At 29.7% G+C, this 23397-nt stretch overlaps 1 protein-coding gene across 2 annotated transcripts; it reads right to left on the minus strand.

Moving 5' to 3' along the window:
• Nucleotides 1–845: 845 nt before the first annotated feature.
• LOC113846003 (asparagine synthetase [glutamine-hydrolyzing] 1) lies at nt 846–6268 on the minus strand. Of its 2 annotated transcripts, none has more exons than XM_027473793.1 (13): nt 6043–6268; nt 4712–4850; nt 4354–4449; nt 3928–4069; nt 3626–3816; nt 2884–3045; nt 2540–2620; nt 2216–2437; nt 1997–2131; nt 1829–1909; nt 1658–1744; nt 1447–1554; nt 846–1346 (listed from the first exon to the last, which is right to left on the minus strand). In XM_027473793.1, exons 1-13 carry the CDS (start codon nt 6117–6119, stop codon nt 1116–1118), a joined length of 1752 nt encoding a protein of 583 aa, XP_027329594.1. In that variant the 5' UTR covers nt 6120–6268; the 3' UTR covers nt 846–1115. The 2 variants fall into 2 exon arrangements, with proteins under 2 accessions (XP_027329594.1, XP_027329596.1); XM_027473795.1 differs by having other exon boundaries at nt 922–1346; nt 3928–4059; nt 4347–4449; nt 6043–6119.
• Nucleotides 6269–23397: the final 17129 nt, after the last annotated feature.

Raw genomic sequence — 23397 nt, forward strand, 5'->3', positions numbered from 1 at the left:
ACTCATTTAATATTATTAGTATGTGTGCGTGTGTTGAGAGACGAAAAATATCAAATACTTAATTATTTATTAATTATCTTTAGAATTGTTCGAAGTTAAATATTTCTATCACAAAGAGTTGTAAAGCGGTGCTTGACGGGAATCTGCGAGACTATTATTGTCCAATTATATTTTATTGCTACATTGAGATCATCTGAATCTTTTTTTCATTAGAGAAAATGTTGGATTCTTATGTAAATTTCAACAACAATGTGCTAGCAGGCTCAGTATTTACACATTGAATCGTCAAATTTTTGGGCTATGAATGTCTTAATAAAACTTCTATGTAAGAATGCAAGGAATAGAAATTAGAAGAGGTTCGTAGCGGGCCCACAATTGAGACAAGATATAAAATGGAACTAGGCTGTTTTTGGGCTTGCCCTTAAATGTCCAGTCATCACTGGGCTTGTCTAGTGTCTCGCAAAACTACCACTAGGCCCAACTATGGAATTTGTAGTACACATGCTACTTTACTTTTGTTGACCAAAAAATGTTACTTTTACTTTTGTGCTGGTTCCTTCCCTTTTCTATGGTGAATTAATTTTGGGCTGGTACTTTGCTTCCATTAAGAAGGAGGTACCTAGGTCAATTATAATGTGCATCATGCATCTCATTGCACAACCTGGTCCTTCCAAGTTCTAATGTTTTCTGTCTTGGTAGGAATTTTCAAGTACTCGTGGTGTCACTTGAAATATTATATTAAGTCAAATGCATTTCTATCGTTTCAGTATCTCAAGGCTTGAAAGTCATTTACTTCAATTTTTTTTTTTATGAGATGAAGAACATGCTTCAGCTAATTAAAAGTAAAATAAAATACGGTAATCTACATTACCGAAATAATGGAATTTGCATTCATAATGAACTGAGAAAAGAAACACTTTGCTTAGACACCCATATATTAAGAGGTAAGGGTTCAAATCACAGCATTGAAGATAATATAAGATGCAACACATTTTGAAAGCCTTATCCTTATAGCTTAGCCTAGATAAAATTATACAAGAAGATGCAAATTTTTCATTCACGTTTAGCTTTATTATCTTCAGCCCTTTCCAATTATTCCTTGTCACAGCTTTATATTAGCTCTGGATTGCAACCCCAAGCGGAGCAGCTTCCATTGGTATAATCTTCTCAATTTCTACACCTTTGTTGACTAAATTGTTCTGATTTTCATAAGCTGAAATGTGCACTCCCAGTGCTGCTCTGCCAGAAGGGTCAAGGTTGTTAGACCAAGCAGCATCCCACTCAACAGCTTTTGCTGTGCTACATGCAACACTTGCTCCTCCAGGAACAGTGAGCCTAGCTGAATTCTGCAAAACCAAATTAAGAAACACAAATATTTGTATTATTACCCTCTCTTAATTTATGTTGCCTCATTGTTTCATATGTAAGAGTTGATTATAAACTTGCCTGAGGGAAGAACCTCTCAAATATCATTCTGTAGTAATATGCTTCATTGGTTGTTGGGGTGTTGTGGGGGTAGATGTTACAAGCATTAAGCATCATTCTGTCAGTCACCTATTGAAAAATGTCAAGAACCAATTATAAGCAACATTTATTTTATGACAATGGCCAAGTCCATCACTGAATTGCAGAGAAAAAGGTTGGATTAATTGATTACATGTTTTGCAGCATGTTCCTTAAGGCCATCAATCCAACTATAGCCAACTCCATCACTGAATTGTTCTTTCTGCCTATATAAAATGTGCTGCATGAAATTAAATGTTTAGATGTTAGTTTAACCAATTAATTTTGCAAGGATCTATAGACATTGCGGCAAATTGCACAGTACCTTTGGCAGATAAGGATGCTCTTCATCATCAAAGGCCCTCCTCAGAATCCACTTCTCAATTCGTCCTTCATCTCGTTTTATCTGAACATATTGAAATAGTAAGCTAACTTAATAAAATTAGGTTAAAATTTGAAAATGAAGCAACCTAGTCACATTCCTTACTCGTACCATTTTATACTCTGGGTCTATATTCATTGCAGCATTGATAAACGCCTTGTCCAAAAATGGTACTCGTGCTTCAAGACCCCAAGCAAATGTTGCTTTATTTGCTCGCAAGCAATCATATTGGTGGAGTGCTTTGATCTGCATATAAAAAAATTTACTATTACCCCCTGTAGTTCAACCCCTTATATTGTTCATGACAATGAACATGATAAAATTCATGACCTTGCGGCATGTTTCTTTGTGAAACTCCTCCTTGTTGGGTGCCTTGTGGAAGTACAAATACCCACCAAAGATCTCATCAGAGCCTTCTCCAGAGATAACCCATTTAACACCAAGTGATTTAATTTTCCGAGACATAAGAAACATGGGTGTGCTTGCTCTAATTGTTGTCACATCATATGTTTCAATGTGGTATATAACATCCTCAATGGCATCTATGCCATCCTGCGTAAACCATATTTAAATGATTTAGTAATACTAATTATGAATTTCATAAATTGAAGTGCCTCAAATTGTGAGCTGAAAAGTACTATTTCAGGTAGCTACCTGAACAGTAAAGTGAAACTCATGGTGGACAGTGCCTAGATAATCTGCAACTTCTTTTGCAGCCTTCAAATCCGGTGAGCCCTATTCAACATAAGATAGCAAAAGATCAAGACAACATTAAAGAAATAATTAAGAACAATGTTAACTTTGGTCTATAAAATATGAGGATAAGTAATTAATAATAGTAAATTTTTATTAAAAAAATATTTATTTCATTATAATAAGTGTTTTTTTTATAAATTTAATATTTTTTTTTAATTTTCAAATACAATCTTAAAGGGCAAAGTTAATAAAATTCATAGTTAAATTTTCAATGTCATTAATAATTTTGATTAGATATATACCTCAAGGCCTACACAGAATGAATGTAATTTTGATCCCCATTGCTCTGCAGCCTTAGTGTTTGCCAAGTAGCGAGAAGTGATGGATGCAACCAACGAAGAGTCCAAACCTCCAGATAGCAGAACCCCAAAAGGCACATCAGTCATCAACCTTTTTATGACTGCCTGTAGTCACATTCACTGTGTTAGTCGTACTCATGGAAAAGTTTCCAAATGGTAATCCATGCGTCACTGCACTGGCCATAGACTTAACCAATCAAATGCTGAAGTTATTTAAATATTATTTTTGAGCATTTGATTGATTGTACTAATATACACTGTTGTGATTCAATAATTGCTACAAGGGTGCTTACAGGTTGACCAAAATAAAATTTGAACCGATTAAAATTAATCTGGTTGAATTTATCAAGATTTTTTAATTAATCTCAACTCAAATTTAGTTTGGATTGGATTAAGTCGCTGAGTTGATAAAAACTTGTAGTTTTAACTTTCCTAAACAAAATATTTACAAAAAATAACATTGAAAAATAAGAATAAAGTTTTATGTTATACATAAGTATACATATTTAAAAATTTTATGTTAATGAAAAATCAAAATAAAATGAAACTAAGAGAAGGGGGGACTGAAAATTGTTTTATATTCTTTATGATCGGATCTAATTTGAATATCGAATTCAGGGATTGTACTAAATTCAGATGAACCTCCAATTCCAACGATGATCATACACTTTCGTGTGAATGATACCTGCTCAAAAGCGCGTCTCAAAACAAGAGGATCATAAGGGGCTGATGGAATAGCCTCAGAGAACCAGGGAGGATTGTACCATCTTCGGAACCCTCTCTCTTTGCTAGAGTACAAGTGACCAGGTGGAAAACACTCAAAATGTTCACAATCATCATTCAGCCCTTTCATTTCAGATGCAATCCAAACAGACCCTGAATCCAGAGAAGTGCCAAACTTGTCAGTTTATTCAGTTCATGTACAGATTAAGAATGCATTAATTCAATTCAAAAGTGGGACATCTATAATATATATCATAACACTACCATCTAATCCCCATCCGATGTACAAGGAAGTGACTCCTATAGCATCCCGAGCCACTATAAAACTGTTGTCACGGGTATCCAGTAGAACAAATGAAAAGATACCATCCAACATGTCCACAAAGTCTTCTCCATGTTCCTCGTACTGTTGAAAGCATTAACATCAATAACAAGCAGTAGATAAGAGCTACCCGTTCAATCATAATTTTGATTATATATGTAAATTAAAATGATCTGCAGTTATTTACTTGTTTCTCTTACAAGAATAGTTCTTCAAATTTGTATATCCACGCGCACACAACACAAAATAATCTTAATTATTCAACTTTACATGAACAATCAACATCAATTTAAGTAAAATCAAGTCTTTACTGTGTAGTAAAATTAAGTTATCTCACTTGATGTATATGTAACTTAAAGATGACTAACCAGGTGTGCAATAACATCGCAGTCACTTCCAGTTCGGAACTTGTGATTAGGTAGCTGTTTCCTGAGCTCTTCGTGGTTGTAAATCTCTCCATTTACCTGTTTTTCAGTTATGACATTATTTTATCATAATCATGTTTTTCTGACGGGTATCTAAAGATAAATAACAAAAACTTACTAGAAAATATAATATTTTACGTTATCAAAGCACTTTATTTCAAGTCTCACAACACATCACGCTGGCGTGGGATGGGATGGATTCCATTTTTGCGCATTAAAATTGACAATATCATAATAACATGAAAGAAAAAGAAAAACTGTATCATATCCAACTATTATTGGTGTTTCGCTTATGGCCTACCGTGACAACGACGGATTTGTCTTCATTAAAGAGAGGTTGATCCCCAGAAGCAGGATCAACTATGGCTAACCGTTGGTGTGCCAAATAGCAGTCACCATGTTGATGGAGCCCACTCCAGTCTGGGCCACGGTGCTTCAATCTGTGAAGTTAACAAGCACCAACAAAGATCAATAATCAATGTTTTTTCAAACTGCACTTTCTATAATCCCTAAAAATATTATGTACTTTCTGATCAGACCCATTAAATATTAACAACAAAAAACAAGAGACCCAATAAGTTAGCTGAGATATTGGTATAATCCAAAACGAAAATACTGATGTACTGTTTAGCCGAAAGGAAATAAAAATTACTCATACACTATTTTTATTACATTTTTTAGGGTAGTACAAAAAGAACTTAAATCAAATTTATTATATTTCGCTGTCGAGTTTTTAAATCAAACAAATGACATGTGCAAGTTTTATTAAAATTTTATAACTTTTTTTGAGGTCAAATTATCATACAACTTACTCTTAATAGGGATTTTTTATGCTAAAAATTTTCTATTTATTGTTAAATTTAAAAAATTAATGATAAAAATATAAGAAAATTAATTTTGTTTTAAGCTATATCATTTTCAATACATATTTTCGCAAGAAAAGTCATTTTCATAAACTAAATCGTGTAATCCTACGACCAATTAACCCCTCATATTTAATTATTTGATTTTCAATCGTCATCCTCTTTAGACGGTTCTCACTAAATATTGTCAATAATTGCAAACCCAACCTCTCTTCTCTGTCTTAAGTTACTAACAATCATTGATCCAATCAGAATGTATTTTATTTCATAACACCCACTTATCTTATCAAAGCCATGTATGCTACATCTCAATATAAAGAGCAATCATAATTTAAACTCCACCATGGTTAACTCAAGTCATTTTCCTTAAAATATTTGACCGGGTACCACCACAACAGTTTATTCGATAGAAGTGAATTACGTCACTTAGATTCCATATTCACTCTTCATCTCGTTTAGCTCTGTCACCAAAACCCAGTCAAAGAGAGTGGTATCTTGGCATCTAAACCAGCCACTCCCAGTGAGGATAATTTGCGGGTATTTATAGTATCAGCAATTCAACATGAACTTGTAAACCAAAACACACAAATTAAGCTCTGGACAGGGAAGCAAATTAAGTAATAATTTGATAAAAAGCAACGTATGATATTAAAAAGAGGTTGGTTTATTTGTCAAAATAAGCAAAACCGAACACTTTGTCAAAGTAAGTGATTATTTCTTATATAATTTGATCCCAAACAAACAAAATATATAGAAAAAGAATCATTGCCTGCGGGAAAGCTCAAGGACGCGGACCCGTTTGGCTTGAGAGTCTACACAACCAAGCACAGCAAGTATACCACACATTGTAATATATGTTTATATGAGATAGAATCAAAAAGAGAGATTAAAGAAACTTAGAAGAAGAAAGAGGAGAGGAAAGAGGAGAATTGAAAATAAAAGAACACCACCACTTATATTGGGTGAATTGTTCAAGGCTTAAAGCCGTTTGGTATACACAACGCTTCCCAGGGACACATATTTATATGCATAAGAATATTAATAATATATGAATGATAAGACCCCACCAAGTGGTTCTATGAAACGCCGTCGTTTTCCTTTGATTCAGTGTACTGTTACCGTCCACTGGCTGGTCCCTGACGCTGGATACCGGACCTACACTTTCTTCCTCTTATATTGCGCCACGTGGTGGAAACATTGTTCGATGTTGAGATCAATTGTTCTTGTCATTTAATTATTTTTTACGTAATATCATTAATATTTTTTTTTTGTTTTTGCGTTCACACATCACACAAGTACAAATTGCTTCCGTTTTGGTGCTTGCTTCGTCTCCAACAAAATATCTTTTCGATTTTCATCAGTGCTATCCACGACGATTATTTCATAATTAAATAGTTAAAATAATAAATCAAAGCAGTCTTGTTAAATGATACAATTGATATAAATTTATTTAAAATTATAAGTATATTAAAAGTTTCTTCTTATAATAATTACTCAGGTGCTGCATCTTTAATTTTTATAATGGAATCACTTTTTGTAAAATATTATGAAACATTTTGTTTAATTTATAACTGGGCTGAATCATTTTTTGTGGTTGTTATATGTTAGTTTTAATTAAATTTTTTAGGCATTATTTTTAAATCAAATCAAACTTTTGGCACATTTGTCGTTAATATAAAAAACTGTTAAATAAATAAAGTTTGTAACGGTTCAAATTTAGGGTGTACGTACTAATATATAAAAGCTCACGGTAAGTATTTTTATTTATTACTATAGGTATAAAAATAAAGTACGAAATATTTTCAAAAGGTAGTTAACAGTAAAGTAGGCAAAGCAATCGTCTGTTTAATTTTTAAATACATCAGTTAACTTTTTTTTAAAAATTGTCTAAATAATTAAAAATATAATATTTTAAAGGTTATTTGGGTTAATATGTGATGCACCAATAATATATATTGGATATTTAAAAAAAAATTTAAATAAAACATTTTAAAAATAAAAAGCACTAAAAGATGAAAAAAATTATTTTTGTATCATTAATATTGCTTAAACGGAGATAATGCGTAAGAATGCCAAAATAAACAGAATTAGATTAACTGATGTAAAAAACTTAACACTACAAAAAAAAATTCATTTGCTAACAAATAAAAATGATTAAGTGATGAAATAATATTTATCAATATAGTCTTTATTCAACTAAAATAATATTCTTAGTGAATAATCAATTTTTTTAGTATATTAAATATCTACTTCTTTAAGGTCTTTTTTTTATTTGTATCTTTATTTTTTAAAAATAATAAAAAGATGAATAAGAGTTTAAATATAATAATCAAGTACATGTTTTGTTGAGTTGTTGAGAAGCTCTATTTTATTTAAAAAATATTTTTAAAAAATTACATTCGCTTAGTCACAAAAAGATAAATTAGATTTCAAATACAACGAGCAAGTAAATGTTTAAGTTATTGGGAAGTTCTTTTATCCTGAATATGATATGAAAATTTTAATAATAAAGTAATTTAGCAGTTAAGTATTGCCTAACTTATGGTGCTGCTAAACATAAATGATTGCCAAAAACAAACTTTTAAAATGAGGTTTTTTACTTTTTCTTTTCAAGTGTTATATTTTTAACAGTTTTTTTTTTATATTTTTTTAAGATATAAAATAATTTATTATGTTATTGTAATTCAACAATTTTTTTAATTGATAATATAATTAATTCATAATCTTTGTTAAGACATTGTTAATTATAAGTACAATTTTTATATTTTAATTAAAAATTACAATTAATTCCATTTTGACTGGAATTATTTTTGGTGATTAATTTATGTCATCAAATTTCTAAATCCTCTGACTATATGTTTATTTACATGAAAACAAGAAGATCAATATATTAGTTCTAACAATAACTATATCAAATAAATTTATATACCTTTGGGAATAATATATATTAAATAAGTAAATAATAAATTATTCTTCATTTGTTTTATCCACCGTGTAATTTTAAAGAGAAGAGAATAGAGAGATTTTAATGGAGCTGAGAGAGGTTTCAACAGTGAAGAAGAATATTTTGTTTGGTTTACAAGAATAGAAAGGAAAAAAAAATTATAACTATATAATTAAAATAGTCAGATAAACTTATTGAATTCAATTGATGAAGAAAATTCCTCCATTTTTTTTAGTTTTAAAAGAAAGCTAAATTAGATTTTTGAAAAATAACTTTCTCTCTTATCGAGCTCTTAATTTGCTTCAAAATAGTAAACTAAATATAATAAAATTAAAAATATATATATTTCATTTTCTTCTAACATAATAGTGTGTTAGGATTAGGCATGACTTCCTAACTTCTGAAGTTGAATGGTTCCTGAGATGTAAATAATACTCTCTCTTTTTTTTTTTTTACCATTTTAGAATATTTACATTCACATTACCCACTAATCTCCAATATTGACGCTTAAGGCTTAACTTCCTAATTTTTATCTTAGAAAAAATATTGTGAAAATATTAGTATTGATTGCTTATTTCATTTTACTTGATATTTTAGCAAAAGATAAATACAATTGTAGATTATTGACACCTGAGATTAAAAAGTTATTTTCCATGAGAAAGTGTCTTACATATAAACATAAAATATCACTTGTATGCTTTCAATTTATGATTTAAGGCCTTGAGATAGTTAACTTATAATATTACACTGAATGTAATTGAAAAAAAAATAGAAGTAGATTATTATAACTATGTATTTGATACTACTATATATTATAAAATTAAATAACAAATCCCACCTCAGTTGCCGAAATTATTACTTTCATAATATATTGGAAATTTTCAATGGAAACAATATGCTTTGCTGAGGTGGCTTAGATTAGTGACTTCAATGTCACACACAATTGTAACATAATAAAATCAGCTTAAATAGTATATATATCACATTTAAAAGGTATTATGTACAGTGCGATCTTTTAAATTTAATATTTTTATAAATGGTTTTCATTTAGTAAATAAATATTGAATTCATATTCAGCTTAAGAAAATATTTTAAATTTATAATAATTAATTAAACTGAATTAGAAAATTTTTGTACACAATAAATCAAATCTAATGATAAAACTGTAAAAAAAAAATCATATTCTAAATTTAATTTTTTTATTATATTTATTTGTAAATATGTTTAGATATTATTTTTAACTTTGCATATATATTAATCATTATATGAATTTTGACTTGTAAAATAATTTCTTCTTAAAGTTCCAAAGAAAGTTATATTGATGAAAAATACACACTCATCTTCTAACCTTTTCTTTTACAAATTCTTAAACTCTTCCACTACAACGTACCTTACATGTAAAATTCGTCGATAAAAATAACATTATCAACTTATAAAAAATACGACAATCAAGGATTTACTTCTTTTAAAATGAATGCTCTCACATTATTAAGTAAAGTATATATGTTGACCATTAAATATTTTAATAGCTCATTGTTATATATTATTATAAAATTTTACTAAAATTATTAAAATTGAAACAAAGGTTAAACCGTTTAATAATTAAAGACAAGAAAACTCACAAAGGAGAGAGACCAAAAGCAAGCAAACAAGGATTTAAAGAAGTAAAATAAAAAAACTATAAATTTTGGTGGTAATTAAATTCGATGGACTCAATACAATGAAAAGATGAAACTAGTCTGAAGGTGGATTTCTTATGATCGTAAAAAATAAATCAATATTCCTTAATTATATTGAGGCTGTATAAATAAACATTACTAGTACGTAACACATTTTATTTAAAAAAATTACTAATAACACACTTTTAATTATTGACTAAAATTTATCAAAAACTATAAAATTTATTTAAGTCACACTCTTTCTTAATTATGAATTAACATTTTTCTCTTATACACTTTTATAGTTTTTCATAATTTTTATTTAATAATTAAAAATATATTAAAGAGTGTGTTACTAGTATTTTTTAATAGTTTTTTATTTTTAATTGAAATATATTAAAAATAATAAAAATATGATTGAGACTCGTTAAATTAAGAGTAAGAGACTCACATAAATTTAGTAATTTTCAACACAATTTAGTCAAACATAAAAATATGTTGCTAGCATTTATTTTATATAAAATATTAAAAATTATTATTAATTATAGAAAGATATAAAAAAATTAAAAACCATCCATCCCGGCAGATAATATAAAAAAATTATAAATAATTTTTCATGTAACTAAATAAATTATATTTATAGTGCCTTTTCTGATATCCACAGATGCATATGTTATAAAATTAATGGAAAAAATGTTACACTTATTCTTCTGTACACTTGTTCTTGTGTTTATTTAATAATTTTTCTTGATCTTGTCAGACAATTAATAGTGGGATCTATGATATAGCTAAATAAATGAGGCCATTGAGAAGTTGGCAAGCATCTGGAAACGGCATATGCTCCCTAAATCGGCTATTTACAGATCATCCTCTTTTATACGCTTATCAAAATATCACATTTATGCATCACAGACACACATATATTAATTGTTGTACTGTCCAATTATTCTGTGAGATCTTATCTTATCTGAACCTTTTGTCGTTCATTGTATATTTGCCGCGTTTCCATGTCCAAAAGGATAAGACTCTTAACTAATTTGTTCATCCTCTTCTGTTTCAAATAAAATAACATAGACTCAGAAACCAGAAAGAAACACAGAGATTAGCTTTAGGACTTGAATACAAAAGTCCGTTATTTAATCAAAATTGCGCGCGCACACACACACAAACACACGAAAAATTCAGCAAATATAAACGCATTACGTATCAAGGTAAAATAAAAATAGTAACACTAGTTACACGAAATTCATCGTTCCCCTTTCTTTCTCTTTTTTCTTGTCAGCATTAACTGCTTACATTTGAGATACGTAGGGTGTATTGAAAACATCTCATTTAAGTCCGATAAGCTTTTGTGGCTTTTATACAGCTCTTAGGGCTCATTTCCTTTTCCATCTATGGTTAAAATAAGCTAAAAATTTTGTGAACAATAAAAAAAACATATCTCTTTTTTTTATTCTATGCATACGTACCAAAAAAATTAAGAAGTAAATAAAAAACTTGTATATAATAATATTGTTTTGATAATTTTTTACATCCAAATAATTAATAAAGTTTATTTAAGTTTGAGGTACTCGTGACTTTGGATAATTAAGGAGACTATAATAGATTCGTGGGTTAGTTTGAGAGATGATATAAGAGAATATAATAAATATATTTTTCTACGTTATCGTATTTTTAGTGTTTATTTAATCAGTTAAATATGATAAACTATCTTATAAGTTTATCTTATCATATTTTGTAATATAAAAAATTTATCTTAGAGAGGAGTTTAAATTAGAAATAAACAAAATAACCAGAACTGAGAAATGAACAAAATAACATTATGTATCTAGTGAGTTATTTTGGTACAATATCAAATGAAAAGTAGAATAAAAGTCTAACATATCACGTTCTTAATGAATTATCATGTTTTATCATATTATTATATCTATTAAACCGGTCCTACATATATCCATGTTTTGTTTTCATGGTGATGAAAAATAAAGAAGAAAACAAAGGCTGTGTGTTTCTAAGACCCCGCGAAGTCTTTGTCCGGAGAATGAATCATCAATGGTTCAGATGGAAAAATCGCTTCATACTGCAATGTCGTTCTTATGAATCCAAGTTTTAGTGACTTTTAGAGGTTACAGAGAGTTGTTTTTGTATGCGATGACAATGTATCGTGGTTTACACCTTTCAAGCTTGTTTATGACTTTTGGCATCTACATTAGGCCGTTCTTCGTTTATCTTTTTCTTTTTTTCCATAAATTTTTTATTCTCGTTATTTCCAAATCCACATGAGTGAAGAGTTTGATTGATAAGGACTTCTTCAACTCCATAATTTATTCCCCTGTTGTAGATAAATATGTTCACTCTCCAATTGAAATTCTGAATCGCCTCAAAAAGTACTAAATTTTGTTATTAGCAAAACTTGGAAATTCTTTTTACTACTCAAAATTTATAAGAAAACATATAAAAGAGAGGGTTGTTTCATAGAGAAGAAAAAAAAATACTCTCTAATTTTGTTATAGTTTTGATTTTGTTTCATTTAGAGCATGGAATATTCAATTAGATTCTAACAACTGGAATAAAATAACCCCCCCAAAAAAACTAAAAATCTAGTTGACGTACTTGGCTGTGTACACGGAAGCCATAAATTATGTTATAAATATTTGGAATTAAAAAATGAAGACTTGTTATAGAGGAAATGATGATGATGATGATGTATTTATAAAGATTAATTACATGTTTAATTTGTAACCTGGTTATCATTAATACACTAATCATAAGCTCAACTCCTCTACATATTTTTTAACCTAAACTTCTGTTTTTGTAATTAGAAAAGTGTTAAGCTTAGTATTTAGAAATAAAGACAAAAGGTTAATGATATTAAAATTTTATCAAAAGAAAAAAAAATATACAATACTTTATAACTTTAATATAATAAATATATCTTTTTAATAAAAATATACTAATTTTTAGATGATTAAAAGCTTTGATAAAACTCCTTGAGATAGAACAGGAACATCAAACATCGTCGTTGACGTGGGTAAGATTACTTTTAACATTGAAACTGCCTTGAATTTCGAATTTTCTATTTTTTTGAGATACGGAAAATTACTGGTGGAATTATCTGCTATGTAGAAGCTATGGCCCTAGTAATTAGGCGTGACGATGGTTTTCACTTTTCAGAGGCTGGGGCTTGGACAACCTTTGAGCTGCAATGAGTTGTAAATGAGTGGTTATGGAGGTTTGCTAAAAATCAATTCACTTAAATATCTTTTTTATCACAAAAATTAAAACACTTTTATAACATTTTATTCATTTTTACTGTTTATATTTGACAATATAAGAAATACTAATTTTAGTCTCTTTACAAAAAATTAAAAGTGCATAATTTTGTAAATTATTAATAGCTAAAAAATAATAAATAAAGTTTAAATAGAAACTAAATTACAAAAGTGATAGAATGCTATAATCAATCCCTTTAGTTTTATTGGTGTAAACTGGGATATATAGTTACATGTTATAAGAAGAAAGAAAAAAAAAATATTGCATAACTAATCTAAGCGGGAAGCATTGGAACAAAAATGAATTCTACTATAAGAAAAATGATTTGACCGTGAAATTTAGATTAAAAAAACTAACAAGATCTAAAAGTGTGACCTCATTCTAAAACCTTCAGCTTATGTATGTGCATAAATATGTATCATGCTATCCTCGATATGTCATTATGACCTTCCTTTACTTACAAAAATATGTTTTAAATTTAAAATAAAACGAATCTTATAAATCAAATAGTATATAAATATTTATTTTTGGTTTATATTTTGTATTATAAGAATTTTGCAACCATGTAATTTTGGAAATTTTGAAGTAATTTATAAGCTTATTGTTTGTTGTCCCGAGTTAATATTTTTTAAAAAGGATGGTTACTTAAAGTCGGGATTAATTGTTGGCTTAAGGAAACTTGTGTTCAGATGTGAAGCTTATGGACAAAAGAAATTTGTGGATAAAAGGTTAAAGTTTTTCTGTCATTATATTGATGTGTGACTAAGTTCTAGAGGGAGAATTCCTCCTAATATAATTATTTTGGTTTCGATTTTTTAAAAATATACGTCGTGTCTATTAGATTCATATACGATATTAATTTAAATATTTTTTACATTTACATAGAATCGACATGTATAATTAAAAACAATTAAGTTATATAATATCTTTAGAAAGGAAAATATTTTATATGAAATTGAAAAAAAGTATATCTAAATTGTACAAATCGTACACAAATGGTCATTGTTAAAAAATTTAGGAAGTGATACAATCTCTTTAAAAAATCATTTAACTTTTTAAAAAAGTTACATAATTTTTAAATTTAATATTATCATTCATTTTTCTCTCAAATAAAAAAGTATTATTTATTAAACTATTTTTAATAATTTAAAGACCAAACTTTTTATGATCACCGAATTGAGCATCACTAATTAATCATCAATTCGTTTATATATTAGTGTTGATGTATTGTTAACATTATGATTCTGAATAATAATCAACTAGGAATATTTAAAAGCACATTCAATATGTCGTATTTAATAGCTTTTGACAATGAAAATATTGTTATATGGACTTTATCATATATAACAAGAAACGTCTTTAAATAACATAATACGATATATGATAAGCTTATGTCCCTTTAACTTGGTGATGATCGCGAGCACTCAAACTTTCACTTTTAGCAATTGCATAGTTGAGTTACCTAGCTAAATCATGAACATATAAATTATTGTTGAAACTTGAGCTTCTCGAAGTACTTGACGAAGATTTGGAGGCATTAATTGAAAGTTTGCACATATTCATTATTCAAAAGCTTCAAGTTTTTCAAGAAAAAAGTTTTTAATTGGGTGACATTAAAAAAAAAGGTACCAAAACAAAAAGATAAGCTTAAATATGAGCGAGGTACTTAAGTATGTTTTAGAGAAGAGTTTTAGAATAGAAAGAATAGAATGATATACATTTTAATCTTAAATTGAAATAATTATATATCATTGATAATGATAAATACATTATTAATATATTAAATTTATATATTTTATTTTGAATAAATATTAATTTTAAAATTATTTATTTAAAATATAAATTTGTTTTCTTCTCACTTTCTCTTTAAAATCTCTGTTTTCAAACAACTTTTGAAATTATGTTTAAGAATAAAATTTAAAAGGAAGAAAAGAGGATAATATATTTTTAATTTTAAATAAAAAATTATATATTATTTATAATAATAAATATATTAATTTTAAATATATTTATTTAAAATACAAAATTTATTGGCCTCTTTTGAAATCTTTCTTTCCAAATGCCTGGTGTCTATAGAAGCACCTTGGAGGCGCTTATGCTTCGGCCAGTCCCAAGCAAGCAATAACGGGAACGATGGTATCATGCCTTCCTTTTATTGATATAAGTTTGGTTTGTTTTATTTACAAAAAAGAATAAGCTTATCAATCTTTTTCCATCCTTAGCACAAAGGGACAAGAGGACATTGGAGTGCATAAGGCTAATTAATCTGTAGCTTTTGCTCAATCTTGGGCCTAATTTTAGGCATAGATCAAATCCTGAAAGAGAATAATCATGTGCACAAAGGATAAGATCAGAATCTTGAGACTTCTATCAAATATGGAAAAGTTACATTCATCTTTAAAACTAAATCTCAACTAATTAAATTAAAATTCTATTATCATACATATTATATTTTATATAATTTAAATATTGATAAGTATGTTATTCAATATTTAATACTAATTTATATTATAATAATTAATATACGTGTTAAAATATTTATTAATTTATTTTGATATAAATTTAAATTAATGTAAATAATATATTATATTGAAAGTTGTTATTATATTTAACGTATAATTATCACCGACTTTGAGCTGATTTGGCATAGGGCGTAAATGCTGGCAGCATAAAGAGGGTTGGGACTTTGGCCAGCAATTCCAATCGCGACTTGTCTGTTTCTATTTCTGTTTGTGGCTATCACAGATCAAACATTATTTCATTGCCGTTGTCGCCTTTCTTCGTTGTGGTATCTTCTGTTTATATACATACACACAAAGCATCAACTTGTAAAGTATCTACTATTTTTAATAGTTTTTATATTAAATGTATCGCACCGCAAAACAAAATTCATCGATAAATTAATTTTAAATCAATTTTTGTTAAGTTTTATTTTTATTATCAGTATAGTTATTACAATTTATACTGATAAAATGATATGTAATACTAATAATTTTACGAGTAAAAATATTAATGTATTAATATATTAAATTTTAGGATCATGCATTATTTATTAATGTAAATTTTTTAAATTTATACTGACAACTTATTTTTGTTAAAAATATAATAATAGCTTTTTAAAAAAATCTCCCGGTCTCCCCTTATATTATAATATTTTTTAATAAAAACACAAATATATAATATATAAAAATAAATATTTAAAAAATCGTCATACGAACTAACTACTGAAGCAAGATCTATTTATATTTTTTCTGTGGGGATATTTTGAGATCCACTAAACAAAACAATTACGAATTTAATTTGTATATGGATCTGATTTTTATCTATGTATATAACTTTAATTACCAATGAATTATATACTACACATCACAATATCACATTTTTAAATTGTTAAAATATTGTTTTAAACTAGGGAGTTTACTTTTTTGTTATTTTATCAATTTTACACTATTATACAATCTTATAAGTAAAATTGTACTTTTCATCTTCAATTTTTATTTTAAATTTCATTTTGATCTTTTTTTTTTATCTCAAATTAATTCCCGACTAACTTTTTAATTGTACTATTTTCTTTTCTTTCTATCACATTAATTTTTGCATGTCATGGAAACTTTTGATGTCACCTTGGTGTCTTTAACTGAGTCCTAGCGACAATTAATCTTCCCAAAAAAGAAAAATTTAAACTAAAGCTTTATATTGAAGTTGGAAAACTAAATTAAAGTTTAAATAAAGAAAAATGTAGGATTCATTCTTCCGTTTTGTACCCTCCCCTTACTTCCGAGCACTTTTTCCTCCATGATGAATCTTGAAATATCTCAATCAAGAAATAAAAGAGATGAATAACACAAATTATATTGCGACTTTATGTTATGCAGATAAAAAGAAAACACAAATTATACAGTGTCTCTTTGGCCTTCTTCAAGTTTCCACTAATTTTACATCATTTAGATTAACTTTAGAGTTATTATTTACAAAATATGGGTCAGCTTATCAAAATTAGATGAATAACAATATGATGGAACCAGTAATAAATCAGGTGAATTTAATGTTCTTAAAAGCTTGAAATAAAAGAGAATAATTTGACATTCTATATTTTTTTGCTTTGCCAAACAATTTCAATTAGCTCTTATTGCATCAATAGAAAAAAAAAAACATGTTGAAACTACATTATTTTTTTAATGCAATTGCTATTTGTTTGATGTCAAAGCTCGCGCAAGTGTCAAGTCATTTTTATTTTTATCAAAGTGGAATTGCCAAAGTTAAAGAAGTATTGCAAAAGGGAAAAATCTCTAATGAATGCGTCTTGAATTCAGAAATTACAATTAGAAAAGGTAATTAAGGATTTCTAAATGGGACTCTTATCATGGTATATTACTTAGTTTAATTAATTTCTTTATTCGCTTTTATGATTGGCGTGCTTAAAATTCTCCAAGAAGATTACATAAATTTAGTGCAAAAGGCTAAAGTACGCGCCTTGTTAACTTTTATATATGCATTCTTTTGAATTTGTTTTCATTTTATACTTGAAGAAAATCATTTTAGTGATTACTCGTGAATCATCTCTAGCATTATAAAGATGCAATCAAAATATTATAATAAAATGCTATGAAATTAGTTAGTTTCCAAGCATGGGTTGTAAGTTATGAGGAATAATAGTTGGCATTCTATATGTTCTAAGAGGTTTCATTATCCTATAAAAATATAATGATACCTTTCAAATACAAGGAGCAAAATGGGGAAGCAAGATTTTTAATTTACATATTTTAAGTTTAATGTTGGAGTAAGAGAGTTTTTAGGCAGGAAACCTCACAAATGAGTAGGATTATACAAAGTAACTCTAAAACCTTAAGGCAATGGGTGAATAGGTTCATCTCATTATAGACCTCTAACTTGCCCATATCTCATTCCATATGAGACTAATTCATACTTGACTCTAACACTCTATCTTAAGTGTGAATCTATCTATTACATATCGCCTCCCTTCATAGCGGAAGTTTTCTCCATCACGAGTATCCATGGTCTACATCAGAGCAACCTTTACTCTCTTCCATGTGGCTGTCGTCTACTTAACGATACTTTTTGAGTTTCACACTTTCCGCACGTGGGTGCCATAGCTCAGGACTTGTCTAGTGTCACCGTTTCCTCTACGGTGCACTCTCACACTGACCATGGGTGTCACACCGTCAACTCTCTTTGTCGTAGCTCATTTACTCATCTGAGCCAGTCACTTGAATTGACCTAACTTTGATACCATTGTTAGAGTAAGGAAATTTTTAGGTAGAGAGTCTCACAATGAGTAGAACACCACAATACAACTCTAAAACTTTAAAGTAATGGATGAATGAGTCTATCTCCTTATGGACCCCTAACTTATCCATATCCTATTTCATATGACTAATTCACACTTAATTGCAACATAATTACTTTATCAATTAATCAATCAAAAGCCAAGAGTTGAATAGTTATTTTACAGAAAATGAATATTAAATTGCTTCATGCTTAAATCCATGAAATAATTGTTTGGATTTGATATTAAAAAAAAACACCATCAATTCATTTGGTTCATTTTATCCATTAAAATTTTCTTATCTTTGGGCATTAAATATTAACTTCTTCATAAATGTATACCTTAACAATGCTTTTTTAAGAATCAGATGAATAAATGGTCTTTCTATAGAGTTTGTAGAGAGAGAAAGAAAAGAGCATGTATAAATCTTTGATCGCATTTATGATTATGGTCATCTTGTTTTATCTCTGATGAATTTAAATCTAAATTATCACCACTTATATTATAACGAAGGTAAATCTAACCGTCACTACTAAAAAGTTTGTATATACAGAAGAATTTTTTACCCATTACAGACGATTTTTGAAATTACAGACAGATTTAGAGATGGACATAAATCGTCTGTGATATCGTCGTTGGTAAGGAATTACAGACGGATTTCACAATCTATCTGTAAATTACAGACAGAAAAATCTGTTTGTAACTCACAAACAGAAAAATTCATCTGTATTTGACAGACAGAAAAGTCTGTCTGTAAGTTACAGACAGAAAAATCTGTCTGTGAATTACAGACAGAAAAATCGTCTGTAATATATTTTACTATTATTAGTATTTTTTTGTTTATGTAGATAGTTATTTCTGATTGTTTCTGATTGTCACAATTTATAAACATAATAATAACTATAAATTGGGTATCTAAATATTTAAAAATAATTTATAAAATATAAAATTTAAATGTTATTACAAAGGAAGACAAAAGTATCCAAATAAATACATTTAAAAATAACATATAACTCTTCATCATGAATAATCTGTATGATTATCATCCAAAGGAGCATCATTATCAATAGACAAGGATTCGGAGGATGAATGATGCATGGAGGTGAAAACTAGTGGTACTGGAGCTGGTGGAGGAGGAGGAAGAGGTGTGGAGCTGCTTGCTCTCATGAGCTCAAAATAAGCATGCATCTGCTGCATCTGCATATGTTGCTGCTTCATCTGCTGCTGGACCTCCCTTTGCATTATCGAGGCCACCTTCTTCTCTATCTTCTTCTCCATTTTCTTTGTCCACTTCTTCTTCCATGCACTTTCCTTACTCTTCCACATCTCCTCATTCTACTTTTAGAGTTCTTCATTGAGGGCATGAACCTGATTGCAGACAATGTCCTCAACTTCCTTAGGTGCAAGAGAAGGGGCATCTTCAGTGACAGATGCAGGGGACATGGAGTCTGCAAAGCGCCCCTCATGGCATAAATGCAACCTTTATAAAGGCCACCCATTGTCTGTGACCACATAACATCCACATCTACTGACTCTAGATCCTGAGAAGATGCTTCCTCAAGTCTTTGAACATAATCATCCTACAGTTCAGTTCAAATAAATAGATATTAGTTTGGAGAACTATTTAATAAATCACTAATAATAACATATAGTATCAATATATTAATGACTTACATATGTGGCTTGAGATCGTGTATCAACCCATAGGTTTTTGTCTTGCCTGCGAGTGTGTGTCTCCTTAAACAACTCTCTAGTCGTAGGTGGCCTCTTCAATGACTTCTCCTGCAGTTCAAAATAAATCACAATCTCAAATATGAAATTATAGATAGAGTAAACTGAATTTTAAAATCACATATCAAGTTCGCCTTAGTGCCAGCCAAAGTCGTAGACCCACCAGTATGCAGTGAGTCCCCTTATTAGATGCCCTGTTTGTCTTGTTCTTTACGGAGAGATTTTTGAACTCATCCGTACCCCAATACTCCTGCAGGGCATGAAGAAAGTTGGGTGTTATCCAATCAGCAGTAGAAGGGTCCTGACGAGCCTCAATGTACATCTGTCTTAGTCGTTTTGCAGTGCGACTCTTTCAGGCCTTGAAAATCATCTTTTCGTCCTTGGGGGAATGGAGAAGTTGCTCTACAAAAACACAATTTCATTAGAGAATGTACAGACAGTCATATATAATTACACTTAGTTAAAATTAATACACTATTATTACCTTCCAATCTTTAAACCATTCCATCTTTGTATGCTTCGGCGCCATTGCAAAACTTGTGTAAGGCGCATCAAACATCTTCTTAATCGTATTTGTGACCTAGTAGAGACCTTTTTGTGGTGGTATCCAACTGATAACACAATAAAATAAAATATCAGGACTAACATTCACATAAAATAAGCAATGTTTGACATATTTTGAAGGAAACTTACCAAGTGGACTCATCCCATCTCAAAGTTTGTAATGATCTCGATGATGCGTGGGTCTGTGATGACTGCTCCCCACTTCCAGCTGGGATAGCAGTGGATCCCTCTCCTGTCCCCTGTGTAGTAGGTGACTGTGTGGCCTGTGTAGTAGGCGGTGCAGAGTGTGAAACTCGCTGTAGTGGAGGGGGAGGAGCAGTATACCCTGGATTGGACACCATGATAATTTTCTCCTGTCCCCTAACCTGGGAAGTCTGCACTATAGCTGGTGTGAAGGTCGAAGTGGGAGTTCTGAGTGAAGAAGTGTTGCCACGATCAGGACGATGAGTAACACCCTTCTTACCTTTACCCGCCATATCTGAATCAAATACAATATATGTTTAGTGACAAATACTATAATCGCTATAAAATATAATTAATATTTATGATAACTCAATATAAATAATCATGGAAACATAGTAAATTGACAAACCTACTTAATTTACCTCATTTACTCTGGTAGTTTAAGACTACCTTCATCATCAGTCGATGAATTTTTATCCATAAATCTTTCCTCCTTATCTTCAGTTATGTCATCCAATTCATTATTTCTCAAAACTTGGGTAGGAGGGTCAATTATTTCAATTTTATTCAAAGGAGAAGATAAATTTGGAGGGACAACAGTGTCTATTACTACACGTGAAGGGATTGAGTCATCAATTTGATATGCATCTTCATCATCTACTTCATCACATTCAATTCGACCCCTTGGTTTAGTTTTTATTACAATCCTCCAATTTTTATTACATTTTCCAGGGTAAGATAAGAAATATACTTGTTTTGCATTTTGTACAATGATGAAGGGGTCAAAGCCTCTAAATCTTTTGGTATGGTTGATCTCAATTATATTGTAATGGTTATGTTTACATGTCCCTGTTGGGCGTGTTGGATCAAACCATTCACACTTGAATAGGACAATCCTTTTTATGGTTTCACCAGCATATTCAAGCTCAACTATTTTATGAAGTTTTCCATACCAATTACAATCACCATCACTTGAATTTTCTCTCACACTAACTCTACTAATATCTGTTTTTCTCCATTTACATGATTCAATAGTTTGGAATTTATACCCATTAACAAAGTAAATTGGCCAACAGTATACTTTATTTTTTGGACCTCTGGACAAGTTATATAGGTCAAGATTTGTGATACCATTACTAGGATCACGCACCTACACATACCATTAAATATGTCAATTGATTGAATACAGAATAATATTCAAAAGTCGATAAACTAAAATGCTAGGAAAATTTCATGACGTACATAACTTTTGAACCATGGTGGAAATTGATTAAGGGATTCCTGACCATATAATTGTTCAAAATATTTGTAAACATTGCAACATCATTAATTAGATTTGAATCACCATGATCGAAAAAATTCATTAAAGCAATCATAAGTCACTTACGTTCTGAATGGTTGAACTTCATCACAATTTAATAAGATGTGCAAGTGTGCGGCCTCTGATTCATCACGTAAGATCCATCGTGCTTGGTTGAATATAGATAGAGTTGGCTCATTACTACTTTCTCCCCCATCATCATTTCAACCAACCCGAGTTCTCCTAGTTTGAACATGAGGTTCAAAATAATATGTGCAAAAATTTGATGTCTCCTTTGATATATATATATGCTTGGCATATGGATCCTTTCACTTGAACTCTATTTTTCACAGTCCTTCTGAACCTCCAATTTCTCGTTCAAACGGATACATCCACCTGTATTGTACTGGTCTACATACACGTGCTTCATACGCTAAGTATATAGGCAAGTGCTCCATGGAGTCAAAGAAACCAAGGGGAAGTATTCTCTCTAATTTGCATAAAATCACAGGAATATTTTTCTCCATAACTAATAGATCTTCAACCCTAAGAGTAGGTGAATACAGGTCCCTAAAGTACTCACTTAACTCAGTCAATGGCTTCCAAACATGGTCTGGTAGTTCCCTAAATGCAGCAGGTAGAAGACACTCCATGAATATGTGGCAATCATGACTTTTCATCCCAAAAAATCTTCCTTGTTCAACATTCACACAACGACCGAGGTTTGAAGCGTAACTGTCAGGTATTTTTAATTCCTTCACTCACTTACACACATCTTGTCATGTGGTAAAGTCAGAGTGTAACTTGCCTTTGGCTTTGACCATCGACCATCTGCAAGTTGTTCTAACCTCAATTCTGGAGGCCTACAATATTCTTCTAAATCTTGCCTTGCCTTTACATTATCTTTAGTTCGATCAGTGTCCATTACAGTATTCATGATATTGTCAAATACATTTTTTTTCCACATGCATCACATCTAAACAATGACGAACTAAGTTATCCTTCCAATATGGCAGCTCCCAGAATATACTTTGTTTGGTCCAATTATGTGTCATCCCATAACCAGGAAACCTAATGGATTTTCCTACTTCTGTTATTTTTGGCAAGTGTCTAACTCTATCCCATACTTGATGACCATTTAAACAGACGGGAGGGTCCTCATTTTCAACAGTTGCTTTCCTAAATTT

Source organism: Abrus precatorius, unplaced genomic scaffold (genome assembly GCF_003935025.1).
Source record: "Abrus precatorius isolate BTA unplaced genomic scaffold, Abrus_2018 Scaffold8, whole genome shotgun sequence".
Taxonomy (NCBI): Eukaryota; Viridiplantae; Streptophyta; class Magnoliopsida; order Fabales; family Fabaceae; genus Abrus; species Abrus precatorius.